This window comes from Oncorhynchus kisutch, linkage group LG12 (genome assembly GCF_002021735.2).
Source record: "Oncorhynchus kisutch isolate 150728-3 linkage group LG12, Okis_V2, whole genome shotgun sequence".
NCBI lineage: Eukaryota > Metazoa > Chordata > Actinopteri > Salmoniformes > Salmonidae > Oncorhynchus > Oncorhynchus kisutch.
In genome coordinates, this window is record NC_034185.2 from 37228815 (window position 1) to 37243276 (window position 14462).

The 14462-nt window shown below is 43.3% G+C and overlaps 1 protein-coding gene across 3 annotated transcripts; it reads left to right on the plus strand.

The window, feature by feature from the left end:
* The first annotated feature begins 9092 nt into the window (after positions 1 to 9092).
* Positions 9093 to 14054, plus strand: LOC109900951 (ADP-ribosylation factor 6). 3 transcript variants are annotated; one of them, XM_020496867.2, is made up of 4 exons: positions 9093 to 9182; positions 9356 to 9433; positions 11139 to 11319; positions 11492 to 14054. In XM_020496867.2, the coding sequence occupies exon 4, from the start codon at positions 12295 to 12297 to the stop codon at positions 12820 to 12822; it is 528 nt and encodes a 175-aa protein (XP_020352456.1). In that variant the 5' UTR covers positions 9093 to 9182; positions 9356 to 9433; positions 11139 to 11319; positions 11492 to 12294; the 3' UTR covers positions 12823 to 14054. The 3 variants fall into 3 exon arrangements, with proteins under 3 accessions (XP_020352456.1, XP_031693337.1, XP_020352457.1); XM_031837477.1 differs by lacking the exon at positions 11139 to 11319; XM_020496868.2 differs by lacking the exons at positions 9093 to 9182; positions 9356 to 9433 and having other exon boundaries at positions 11171 to 11315.
* The last annotated feature ends 408 nt before the right edge of the window (positions 14055 to 14462 follow it).

A 14462-nucleotide genomic window follows, 5' to 3' on the forward strand; every position in this document is an offset into this window, starting at 1 on the left:
AGGCTGCACATGACAGCCCGCTTTGAGTTTGCCAAAAGGCACCTAAAGACTCTCAGACTATGAAACAAGATTCTTTGGCCTGAATGCCAACCGTCACGTCTGGAGGAAACCTGGCACCATCCCTACAGTGAAGCATGGTGGTGGCATGCATCATGCTGTGGGGATGTTTTTCAGGGGCTGGGCGACTAGTCAGGATCAAGGAAAAGATAAACGGAGCAAAATACAGAGCGATCTTGATGAAAACCTGCTCCAGAGCAATCAGGACCTCAGACTGGAGTAAGGGTTCACCTTCCAACAGGACAATGACCCTAAGCACACAGCCAAGACAACACAGGAGTGGCTTCGGGACAAGTCTCCGAATGTCCTTGAGTGACCCAGCCAGAGCCCGGACTTGAACCTGATCTAACATCTCTGGAGATACCTGAAAGTAACTGTGCAGCAATGCTCCCTATCCAACCTGACAGAGTTTGAAAGCATCTGCAGAGAAGAAGAATGGGAGAAACTCCCCAAATACAAGTGTGCCAAACTTGAACCTGATCTAACATCTCTGGAGATACCTGAAAGTAACTGTGCAGCAATGCTCCCTATCCAACCTGACAGAGTTTGAAAGCATCTGCAGAGAAGAAGAATGGGAGAAACTCCCCAAATACAAGTGTGCCAAACTTGTTGCGTCATACCCAAGAAGACTGCCAGCGAATACCACATCAAAAGGTGCTTCAACAAAGTACTGAGTATATTTCCATTTTTTATTTGTAATAAATTTGCAAAGATTTTTTTTAAATGGCCTCCTGAGTGACGCGGTGGTCTAAGGCACTGCATCACAGTGCCAACTGTACCACTACAGATTCTGGGTTTGAGTCCAGGTTAGGGGAGGGTTTGGCCGGCAGGGTTATCCTTGTCCCATCGCACAATAGCGACTCCTGTGGCGGGCCAGGCACAGTGCACGCTGACACGGTCGCCAGGTGTACGGTGTTTCCTCCGACACTGGTGTGGCTGCCTTCCCGGTGACGTGGGCATTGTGTCAAGAAGCAGTGCGGCTTGGTTGGGTTGTGTTTCGGAAGACGCACAGCTCTCGACCTTCGCCTCTCCCGAGTTCGTATGGGAGTTGCAACGATGAGGCAAGACTAACTACCAATTGGATACCACGAAATTCAGGATAATTTTATTTTATAAAACTTTTTTCTAAAAACCTTTCATTATGCCGTATTTTGTGTACATTGAGGGGAAAGAAACAATTAAATCAATTTCTAACGTAACAAAATATGGTTGACTTTCCAAAGGAACTTTATGTTGTGACAAAATTGACCTTTTTTGTTAATTTTGGTGTTCGGGTGTTTGTTTTTTGGCTGGTGGTGCGCACAAAAAATATTCAGACAATTTCTGTAGTATACGCCTTTTCGTCAGAGATTGGTCAACAGTACTACAAGTAGGAGTGGGCTATGGACTGGATTCTTCAATTAAGTGTTTGTCATTCAACGAGATGACTAATTTTCATGCAGTTTTTCACTTGGGAAATACTGTACCAAACATCTTGGATATAAAATTGCAAACATTTTGGCAAAAACTTTCAAGTTACAATGTCTTGAGCTGCAAAAACATTTTGGGCGACCTGACCAACTTCACATGGAAATGAGTTATCTGTCATTCTCATTGAAAGTGAGTCTAAGAAGTAGTAGATCTGTTTTATTTCTATGCTTCCCGTTCTTAAGTTTAGTTTCTGCATCTTTTACTTTCGGTTTTGTACACCAGTTTGCAAAAGCTAAAAATACAATATTTTTTTGGTTGTGGAAAATACACTGCTCAAAAAAATAAAGGGAACACTAAAATAACAGATCCTAGATCTGAATTAATGAAATATTCTTATTAAATACTTTTTTCTTTACATAGTTGAATGTGCTGACAACAAAATCACACAAAAATTATCGATGGAAATCAAATTTATCAACCCATGGAGGTCTGGATTTGGAGTCACACTCAAAATTAAAGTGGAAAACCACACTACAGGCTGATCCAACTTTGATGTAATGTCCTTAAAACAAGTCAAAATGAGGCTCAGTAGTGTGTGTGGCCTCCATGTGCCTGTATGACCTCCCTACAACGCCTGGGCATGTTCCTGATGAGGTGGCGGACGGTCTCTTGAGGGATCTCCTCCCAGACCTGGACTAAAGCATCCACCAACTCCTGGACAGTCTGTGGTGCAATGTGGCTTTGGTGGATGGAGCGAGACATGATGTCCCAGATGTGCTCAATTGGATTCAGGTCTGGGGAACGGGCGGGCCAGTCCATAGCATCAATGCCTTCCTCTTGCAGGAACTGCTGACACACTCCAGCCACATGAGGTCTAGCATTGTCTTGCATTAGGAAGAACCCAGGGCCAACCGCACCAGCATTTGGTCTCACAAGGGGTCTGAGGATCTCATCTCGGTACCTAATGGCAGTCAGGCTACCTCTGGCGAGCACATGGAGGGCTGTGCGGCCCCCCAAAGAAATGCCACCCCACACCATGACTGACCCACCGCCAAACCGGTCATGCTGGAGGATGTTGCAGGCAGCAAAACGTTCTCCATGGCGTCTCCAGACTGTCACATGTGCTCAGTGTGAACCTACATTCATCTGTGAAGAGCACAGGGCGCCAGTGGTGAATTTGCCAATCTTGGTGTTCTCTGGCAAATGCCAAATGTCCTGCACGGTGTTGGACGTCGGGCCCTCATACCACCCTCATGGAGTCTGTTTCTGACCGTTTGAGCAGACACATGCACATTTGTGGCCTGCTGGAGGTCATTTTGCAGGGCGCTAACAGTGCTCCTCCTGCTCCTCCTTGCACAAAGGTGGAGGTAGCGGTCCTGCTGCTGGGTTGTTGCCCTCCTACGGCCTCCTCCACGTCTCCTGATGTACTAGCCTGTCTCCTGGTAGCACCTCCATGCTCTGGACACTACGCTGACAGATGTGCATTGATGTGCCATCCTTGTAGACTCCGTCTCATGCTACCACTAGAGTGAAAGCACCGCCAGCATTCAAAAGTGACCAAAACATCAGCCAGGAAGCATAGGTACTGAGAAGTGGTCTGTGGTTATCACCTGCAGAACCACTCCTTTATTGGGGGTGTCTTGCTAAGTGCCTATAATTTCCACCTGTTGTCTATTCCATTTGCACAACAGCATGTGAAATTTGTCAGTCAGTGTTGCTTCCTAAGTGGACAGTTTGATTTCACAGAAGTGTGATTGACTTGGAGTTACATTGTGTTGTTTTAGTGTTCCCTTTATTTTTTTTGAGCAGTGTATATTTCACAGCGGTTTTGTCACCAACTGAAATTAAGCAAACTATTTTTTGCAACCAGGAAATGGTGGAATGATTTCTGCATAGCTCATCTTTTAATTCTAACTAATTTGAGTAAGTGTCACTAGCTATGTTGTTACTACAGTGTCTCAAGAGGGACAAATAGTAATATTACTGCTCCCCCCCTCATTCTTCAAGCGAAGGTGTTTTTAAGGGAGTATGTAAGTTCGCTTCTCCTATCCAAGTTCTGGTAGAAGCAAACTGAACCTTAAAAGGATGTGTGCCGAGAATCGGGAAGCGAGTCAGTGATTTATCAATAAGCGAAACATAATATAAAACACCAACAACGCACAGACATGAAACCGAAACCATGTTGATTGGGGAAGGAACCAAAGAGTGACACATATATAGGGCATGTAATCAAGGAGGTGATGGAGTCCAGGTGAGTGTCATTATGCGCATAACCATGGTGTGCGGTGTGCTCCATTTGGAGCAGCCTGGTGACCTAGAGGCCGAAGGAGCACACGTGACAAATCTAGTCAAATTGACTTGTTGTAGATTAAAGGCTGTGTGTGATGACAAATTACTTTGTGCGGTTAAATTCCCATGTACCAAATAAAAAAGTACATGTTAAATGTGTTTCCATCACATTTAACTCTACTGATGGTTTTCTCACAAAATGTCGTATTGGCACTTGCGCTCTAGCCAACAGCTTCTCAGAAATAGTGCTGGTGAGAATATTATGTATAAAAGAGCAATATTTGAATGCTACCAGAATAAGACTAAGAATATTTATTGGAAAGGAGCATTAAGCTCATCACCTTGCACTTTCATCAACCTGTTAAGTTCATGTCACGTGTGCTCCCTCTCCGGCCTCTAGGTCACCAGGCAGCGCCTCATGACACTCACCGAGACTCCATCACCTCCTTGATTACCTTCCCTATACTTGTCACTCCCTTTGGTTCTTTCCTCAGGTGTTATTGACTCTGTTTTCATGTCAGTGTGTTTGTGGTTCTTGTTTTATGTACCATTTATTTACTAACCATTCACTCCCTGTACTTGCCTCTCGACTCTCAGCGTACATCGTTACAGTTCATCATAACTTATTTCACCTGTAGCCTAATAAACTGCATGGTTTCCCGAGTCATAGGAAGAGGAACACACACCATATAAATTTACAGTACCAGGGGCCTGTTGCACAAAACTAGGATAAGGGATTAAGCCAGGATATCTTGGTGATCCTGGCTCAATTGATCCGTAATCCGGTTGCACTAAAGATGGATAGGGGGCAGGAGGATATGTTATGGTATAAATTACCATGGAGATTTATTCTGTGGAGCTAGCCTGCTCCAGACCAGGCTAAATTCCAGGATCTATTTAATCTCATCCCTAATGTCAGTCAGCAGTCACCACAAATGGAAACCAATAGTTATTTCACTGCTCACTATACATTATCACATATAACTAGACCCACTGTTATTTAAACATTTGTGATCATTAATTTCAATGATTTTGGATAAAAGATGATTTTTAGATGATGTTGCTATCATTAGATAATGTACAGTTTCCCATAGACTATAAGGCTATATATAAAATGATAGAATATTAGGGCCACAGAGGGGAAAAAAACACAAGTCATAATATTGTAACCAGTTGTTTTAAAGGAGGACAGTTGTTAAAATGACAGATGTGGGGCATTTTGTGAAATTGTACTTCAGTATGGTTTCATAAACAAAGACATGCTGATGTGCCAGAATATTAAGTATCACATTGTCATAAGTATCAAAACAATATGTAGCTTTTCTGCAGAAAGAACCAGCCTCATAAATTTATGACTTTATCCTTTTTCAGTGTGGCCCTAGTACTCTGTCATATAAACAAATACACATTCCATATGAATATAAAAACACAATGTGTAACATTATGTTCCTTTATTGAATAAGGACAAAACAAAGCAGGTAAACCATCAGCTCCTTTCGAAACTGAAGTCAGTGACTCTACAAGATGGAAAGCACAGAATCCAAGCATATTATACATACACATTCAAAGGTCTGTATATAACACACCCTGCATGTCTGCACACTAAAATAAATGCAGGACAAATCCATACACATCAACTGAACAGACAAATGAATGGATGCAGTAGCCTCCCTGCAGCCTTGTATTACACACAGTATACCGCACAATCATAAGAGGCCAAATTCATCAAAAAACGAACCCAAAAAAAACCAAATTCCTCTGCCACCGCAGGACATATTTAACCAAAATTGAAAGCACACATACTAACTAAAATAATTCAACACATATTGGTCCCTCAGCAGCCGACCACTGTCGTCATCAGGGAAGATTGCCGGATTGTCCCAGTCCATGGCTGGTGGCACTCTGGGGGCCCTCTCCTTCCTCAGGCAGGCCACATTGTGGAGGACAGCACAAGCCACAGTAATATCACATGCCCTAACAGGGCTGACCCTTAATTTGTGAAGGCAGTGAAAGCGTGCCTTCAGGAGGCCAAAGGTCATTTCAACTCTGGCCCTGGTCCTGGCATGGGCATGGTTGTAGGCCTGCTGTGCTTCCTGGGGGTCTGTGAAAGGTGTCAGGAGAAAAGGCTGGCAGCCATACCCCCTGTCTCCCAGCAACACACCAGAGAAGTCACCTGTCAACACAAAATCTCATCATTACTACCTCATAAACACAGTGATATTCTTGACACAGCCATGATGGTTATAAATAGGGGTTGTGTGGCTTACCTTGTGATAGGCACTGATAGATTTCAGAGGCCCGAAAGATTCTGGAGTCATGGACTGAGCCAGGCCATTTTGCCACAACATTGCTGATCACACAGTCAGCATTGCAGACCATCTGAAATCATAAGATGAGGAATATTACACCAATCAATGCACATCACTGGCAATGCAGAGTGTTCGTCAATGGACAATATCAAAAAGTTATGTTCACCTGAACATTAATGCTGTGAAAGGATTTCCTATTCACAAAAATCGGCCTCATGGGCACCTGAGGGGGCTTTTATCCTTATGTGTGTGCAGTCCACTGCACCAATGACATTGGGGAAACCTGTCACACAAAGTAATGAGTATCCTACTATGTGTTAACAGTTGTCCTGTAATTTGTAGATCCTCTTACCTGCAATCCTATAGAACTCCTCTTTGATGTCACAGAGTCTTCTGTGGCCAGGGAAGGAGATGAAGACATCTGCTAATGCTTTGATAGCCAGACACACACTCCTTATTGTGCGGCAAATTGTGGCCTTGTTCAGCTGTTCTGCATCCCCCACTGAGTACAGGAAGGCTCCACTAGCAAAAAAGCGCAAGGCCACACAAACCATTTGCTCCACACTCAGTGCATGTCTCCGTGCAGTGCGGTGCTTAATCCTGGGACCCAGTAGTCTGCATAGATACCTGATGCCATCTGCAGAAAACCTGTATCTTTCATATAGATGGTCATCAGGGAAGGCCAGTGGGTCCAACCGGTCCCTGAAGACCCTTTCTCGCCTGAAGGCTCTCCTCAGCACAAGTGCTTCTTCATCCACCACATCTCGCACGAATGGGCATGCCATTGTCAGAGCAGAAAGGAACACACAATTTTGGGCCTTCATATAGGCTAGTGGCCACACCTGGTGCTGGGGGGGTGGGCAAAAGAGGGCGATGCCTTATAACGATGACTTGGTTGTACTGATTGCTGGGAAAATAAAAAAAAACTTAGAAAGATGCCACCGTCCTGTGTGCTCACAATAAGAGCTCATATGTCATGGCTCACTTGACTTTACGAGAATATACCTAATTTTTATTTTGAGCTGTGTCATCTTCTTGGAGCTGGGGGAGGAAAGAAAAATAATGATTAATACATTTGTGTTACAGTTAGCATACAGTGTACATTGAAGGCATATCTCACCTCCCTCTCAAGTTTTTTTATTTCAAGGTCCAGTTTCCTAATTGTCCTCTTTTTTATTTCGAACTCCAGTGCAAGATTTTCCATCTTTTTCTTCTTGTACTGAATGTCTATGTCTGCCAGTTCTATTTGGCGCCGGAGGTGGTTGCCATACAACTTTCTGATAGCTTGTGAGCTCTGTGAACACAATACAATTAGCGCAGCTGGAATTTGGCAGGATGTGGTGTCCTTTTATTAATACGCACTATGTTGCCAGGCTGGTTTTCCCACTGTATAGCATCTGGGTCCTGTAAAAGAAATTAGATTTTTTGATTTTGATGAGGACTCCTCACCATTGTAGAGTAAATAGTACTTTCAGTCTTAACATGATACCTCATGCCTTCTGGAATCCAGAGAGATGGTCTCCTCCTCATCATCGTCTCCATCATGTGCTGTTGCACTGGGGCCTTCACCCTATCACATTTAAATCGGATTCATATTGAAGCTAGTAGACAAGACATGCCAGGCCTACAGTATGCCTTTGATGGAGTACTCACTGGATCTGGTCTGGTGCTTGTGCTGGTGGCTCTAACAGGAACACAGTGCTGCCAGACACTGCAAGGCAATAGGTAAACCAAAGTCAGACAGTCCAAATTGATTCAATATGAATGTGGTTGTATCCCATGTAGAGATGGAAGGACATACCTTGAATGAAGCGGGTGGCATCTTGGGAGGAACCTATGCTCGTCTCTTTCCCCCCAGAGATCCCCTCTAAGACGGGCCTGCCTTTATTTAGCGCCAAGGCCATGTCCTCTGCTGGGGTAAGGTCAGCCTTTGGTGACCCACCACCCGTGCCTTGTCTGTGGGTATTCTTTTTCACTGCTAAAACAGTACAGACAATGTGTGAGCAGGCACCTTCTGGGTACAATATATGCTTGTGCTTTGTTAAATATTAGTCAGGGACCATACCATTCTGCAGAATGTTCTTGTATTTGATTTTGACCTGCTGCCATGTCCGTTTTGGCCCGTTCATGTTTAATCTACACACACACACACACCACACACACACACACACACACATTTAATGGAGTCACACTGCAAAAAATTACTTGGTATTTTTGTCTTGTTTTCAGTAAAAATATCAAAAAATGTATCATAGCTTTATACAGTGTGATGGAGTTACTTTACACAATTTCACTCATATCTGCAGTGCATTTCAATAAAAAATGTAACCGTTTCATAATTACAGTACAACTGCATTTTTGGAGATGTGAATTAAATGTTTGAATTGTAATTGTGATGTTTCAGCGGAGCGGTGAGTGTGTAATTGTGCACTACTTACGCATTCAGGCGGTCTGCAATACTTTGCCACGCTTTTTCTCTTTGCTTTATCACTGTGGCGGTGTTGCCTTTCTTCTTAATTATATCTTTTACCTCCTCGTATGCCTCCATGAGGATTTGTGCTTCCGACGGGGAAAAGTACGCGGCTCTAGTTACCATGGTAAATCAGTTAATCTGTGATCTGTGGCGGGGTCTATTTGAGTGAGCCGTGAGCGCGCACCTATCCAGGATTGGTTTCACCTGGCTTAATGAATCCGTGTCTGCTCATCCTGGCTTGGTCTTTGTGCAACCAATTAAGCCTGGACGCACATGTTTTGGCTTCATTGAGCTCAGCTGAGTCATTTATCCCGGATGTCTTAATTCTACTTTTGTGCAACAGGCCCCAGTTGTTACTTTCCCCAGTTTCTGTGTTGTGGGTTTGTATGTGTGTGTATTTCAGAAAATGGCTTCCTGGATCCCTAAAGCAGCTGGTTGGTCAGCCCCATCGCTGATTGGAGCTCTGACCCCTCCCTCTCGTCAGAGATACAGCTGTCTCTTCAATTACTAACTCCTTCTCCAGCTTGATAAAAGCCAGTGTTGATTTGTCATGGAAGAGAGCTTATTTTTATGTCTTGTGTTGGCTGTTGTGGCAGTGGGCAGTAAAAGTGGTTTAATATATTTTTGTAGCCGCTCCTTCAGAGGTATGTGTATGCGAATAGGACTTAGTGTTTTTGGTTAATGACATTTTTCACTTAAAGTTTTGGTAATCATTCTGTTTCATTTGTTCCTGGGGGGGAAGGGAAACGCACCTTGGGAGTGTTGAGGCCTGCTGGCCTACATAACCTGTAGTATTTAATCTGTCTCTGCACACTAGGTAAGACCTGGGCAGACCACCCCCTGAACTTTGGTTAGGGCACCAGGTGGTGCTAAAGGTTGGCTAAGGAGTGTGAAGGTAGGAGAGGGGGTGTTAACTTTTCTTTGCTTTGCTTTGGTTCTGTCCAGCCCCTTTTCCCCACTTTACTGTGTTTAGGAATAATACATTCCCTTATTATTCCCTGTAAACTGTATTTTTCTCTGCTTCTGTCTTCCTTCCCCGCATCTACGATCACATACTTATTCACTCCACGGGGAGTTGAGATGTAGCAGGGTGTTGTGTTCCCTCCAAGAGGCCTACGTAACAGTCAAAAGTTTGGACACACCTACTCATTCAAGGGTTTAATTTATTTTTACAAATCAAAATATATTTTAGATTCTTCAAAGTAGCCATCCTTTGCCTTGATGACAGCTCTGCACACTCATGGCATTCTCTCAACCAGCTTCACCTGGAATGCTTTTCCAACAGTCTTGAATATCTTCCCACATATGCTGAGCACTTGTTGGCTGCTTTCCCTACACTCTGCTGTCCAACTCATTCCAAACCATCTTGATTGGGTTGAGGTCAGGTAGTGTGATTCAGCACTCCATCACTCTCCTTCTTGGTCAAATAGCCCTTACACAGCCTAGAGGTGTGTTGGGTCATTGCCCTGTTTAAAGCTCATTGTAGTCCCACTAAGCGCAAAACAGATGGGATAGCGTATCGTTGCGGAATGCTGTGGTAGCCATGCTGGTTAAGTGTGCCTTGAATTTTAAATAAATCACTGACTGAGTTTGACCATGAAGTCCTCATGAGAGCCAGTTTAATCATATGGCTTTTGCGACTGCACTTAAACTTTCGAAGGTCATGAAATTTTCCAAATTGACTGACCATGTTTTTAAAGTAATGATGGACGGTCATTTCTCTTTGCTTATTTGAGATGTTCTTGCCATTTTACCACAGAAGGCTATCTTCTGTGTACAACCCCTACCTTGTTAAAACACTACTGGTTGGCTCAAACTCATTAACAAAAGAAATTCCACAAATTAAGGCACACCTATTAATTGTAATGCATTCCAGGTGACTACCTCATGAAGCTGGTTGAGAGAATGGCAAGAGTGTGCAAAGCTGTCATTAAGGCAAAGGGTGGCTGCTTTGCACAATCTCAAATATAAAATATATTTTTAACACTTTTTTTGGTTACATGACTCAATATGTGTTACTTCATAGTTTTGATGTATTCACTACTATTCTACAATGTAGAAAATAAATAACCCTTGAATGAGCAGGTGTTTTCAAACTTTTGACTGGTGCTGTATATCTCATGTCTAAGTTTCTGCCACCATTTCTCGCATCATTAATTTTAACACAAAAAGATCCTTGTCAAACGAACAAATGATCTGTCTGCAATCTGCATGAACTACCAAACCTATCGTTTTCCATCACAGCTGTAGTGATTTTGTGTGTGTGTGTGTGTGTGTGTGTGTGTGTGTCTGACTTTACTCGGTTAAAGACTGGATGGAAACGTAGTTAGTTGATATTGATTCTCTAAATTTGGGCATTGCAACAAATCTTGCATTACTTGTGTCATTATTTAGACTCAGTCTAGTGAACAACCATGACGTCATAACGAGGCGCATTATCACGGAACATGACGTAGACAAAAGGGAGATCAGATTGGTTTCTAGATTTGTAAACACAGAACCAGATAATCACAACACAAAATTAAACCGTACTGTTTTCGTAATAATACCCAACAACTGGCGTCCATTTCAACTATCATACGTTCGTTTTGCTGTTGAAGTCTCTCGGTGTGCGCATGCCAAATGGCGTAGTGCATGAGCAATCGAGAGGAAGTGGCGGGTGATCTGGGTCCGCACCTTTTCCGGTAACACAGCACCGCCACCGCTTTGACTGAACGACTGTAAGAGAGAGGCAAGAGCGGGGAGAATCAACCTGGGGACCGGGGGTTGCCGCAGTTGTAGGTAAGCTACCTATCACATTTTCCAACGCGGCGCCTTTTGTGTAATCGTTTAAATGATATTGCGCGCTATTTTCAGGCTGGAACAGTGCACTTTTGACATAAGGGTAGCCGATTAAAGTTGTGCTCTGTCTGTCTGACACCCCTCCCTTTTCTGAATTGCTCTTGTGTTACAGGGAGAGAGAGAAGAGAGGAAGAACGGAAAGTCGGATGAATCAATTACCTTTTGAGCATTCTAGACCTGGTTGTCCCGGCGAAGATACGACTGGGGGTGATCTTATTTGTCTCCGGTACAATGAACTCCCGAATAGAATCGTTATTTTGAATCCGCCGATTGGAATAAGGGCAAGGGGACAGCCGGCAGACAAGGAGGAAGTCGGAACTACTACGGGCTTTTGAGAGGGCCTACTTTCTTAAACGCAACTATTAGGCTATATTTTTGGTATTTCTTTCTACATTATTGAAAACACCAAGGTACGCACCGGGACCTGAAATTTAGATTCAAATGATATCGGGTTGCTAGGCCAATCGTTTGAATCAAAAGGACTGAATTATAGTGTTGTGGATTATGAAAATATTTCCCCACCCTCTCCCGGCACCTAGAAGTCAAATTCTCAACCACTTCAATTCCCTTTGCACACCTCTCATAGTTCCTAGTTATTTTCCGACAGCTGTTTAAGGTAACGGAATATTTGTATCTTTCAGTGAATAATTGTCCATTGCTTGCCCGCCATTCTAGACACAATAGTATCTGGAACAGTCGTTTGTAACTGCCACAGTCTTTTTTTTAAAGTATACTTGTGTCAACCTACCGCTGATAGACTGTCACGTGGACGTCTGCTGTCAGGCAACCTGCTACCGCAATAGAAACGAAACCTGTAACTTTTTTTAAAATATCAATTTCTGCTCTCTTGAAATCATAGGGAAGCAATTTAGATTTTTTTTCTAAGGAAGTGGATGTTCATGCACAAACTACAATATGGGGAAAATGCTCTCAAAGATTTTTGGCAACAAGGAGATGAGGATATTGATGCTTGGACTTGATGCTGCTGGCAAGACCACCATCCTCTACAAGCTGAAGCTGGGCCAGTCCGTCACCACCATTCCCACTGTCGGCTTCAACGTTGAGACGGTAACCTACAAAAACGTGAAGTTCAACGTGTGGGACGTCGGGGGCCAGGACAAGATCCGGCCGCTGTGGAGGCACTACTACACCGGCACCCAGGGTCTCATCTTCGTGGTGGACTGTGCCGACAGGGACCGGATAGACGAGGCCCGCCAGGAGCTCCACCGGATCATCAACGACCGGGAGATGCGAGACGCCATCATCCTGATCTTCGCCAATAAGCAGGACCTGCCCGACGCCATGAAGCCCCACGAGATCCAGGAGAAGCTGGGCCTGACCCGGATCAGGGATAGGAATTGGTATGTTCAGCCATCGTGTGCTACCACCGGTGATGGACTATACGAGGGTCTGACCTGGCTCACCTCCAATTACAAATCTTAATGTTCATCACTTCTATGTTCAGCCTGGACTGTTTAGTTACAACAAGCAAAAAAGAAGTGAAATGAACAAGAGATGGAAAAAAATTACAAGTTGAGGCAATTAATGAATAATATGACTTCTCAGATGATTAAATGAAAAGTTTGATTCTACTTTTTTCCTTTGATAATGACTTCCCTATAACCCACATTTTCTTTATAAACAAAAATACTATTGTTTTTTTTTTTGGCTGGCTTTTCTTTCATACCTTTTTCCGCCTTGGCTCTGTAATATACTTCGCTCACGTTCTTCGTCACTCAATACTTTACTTTCAGAAGCTTTGAAAGATGTGTATTCAAAAACAAAATATCTTGTATGATGTTTTGGGGGATGGCAGGGTTCTATAGATACGTTAGAAAGCCTTTTCATACAGTATTCTCATGTCCCAACTTCCACCCAAAAGATGGGAAATGCCCCTTTTGAGGATGTTACCCATTCATATCTGTGCTGGAAACAAAGGGGCAGCATCAGCATATCAGTTCAACTGCCACCATGTTTTTTTTTAAAGAATTAAGATGATGTATTATGGACATGTAAGGACCTAATGAAGAAGTACTTTTTTTTTTTTTTGCTGAGATTGAAGAAAATGTGTTTGTACGTAACTCCTTAAACAGTGATTCCATCCATGATGTCTGCTAGGGAAGTTTTCTAAAAAGACACTATATGGATGCTGGAGTATATGGAAACTGACATGGATGGATATTGTTGTATTTTTGTTCTGTTTTCGGATCAGAATCTTTTACCACTGATCTCGTTTTGCCTCTTCTTCCAAGCGCTTCCATTTGCAGTTCTTGGCTGGCTTTTGCGAAGCCCTGAGTTTATAGGTGCACCAACAGACTGACAGCATGGCGGAAAGCACACTCATAGCTGAGTCTATGTGGGGGGGACTACCCTATCCATGAGAGGATGGGAAGACATATACTATAGGCCCCTTGACTAAAAGTGCACACTTGACTCTTGACTGACTCTTGGACCCCAGTAAGTTTACTTTTCAACCCCCCCCCACCACCATACCACTTCAATGGTGCTCTGCTCTCCAGTAACTGGGGCCTTTGCGTTGCTCATTCACATCAGCTGTACAGCTCGTGTCAGGCAAGACTGTACTTTCTGGTCAGTATAGATAAATGCTTTGTTTAATTTTTTTGTTCAATTTGCTATGCTGACTAAATAATAAAGATATCCAGATCAACATGGAAGTGGAGCTTTTTCAATATGATGCCTGCAACACAAGTTGATTAACATGTACATGCATAAACTATTTGAATGTCACGAAAGAGGAAGTAAAATTTGGCTGTGAAAAAAATTGTTGTGTGAACTGTGAAGTCTGTTTGGTGTGTTTCCGTTGTTCTCTTTCATGGCGTGAGTCACAGGCTTTGAATAAGTGATGAGATCTCTGGTTTCGGGTTGTGATTGTCAGGTAGCTTAGACCTTACTTTCAAGGCCTCTCTATGTATCCCATAGTCCATTAGAATACTGTAGTAGGAGTCTCTGGTGTATTTAACCCAAAGTGCTTTTTGACATTTAGGGATGTGTAAGCAAATCATGCCCAAGCTGTTTTTCTTTTGTGAATTTGTAAGGGGTTATAGTCAAACTCAGTTTCTAAA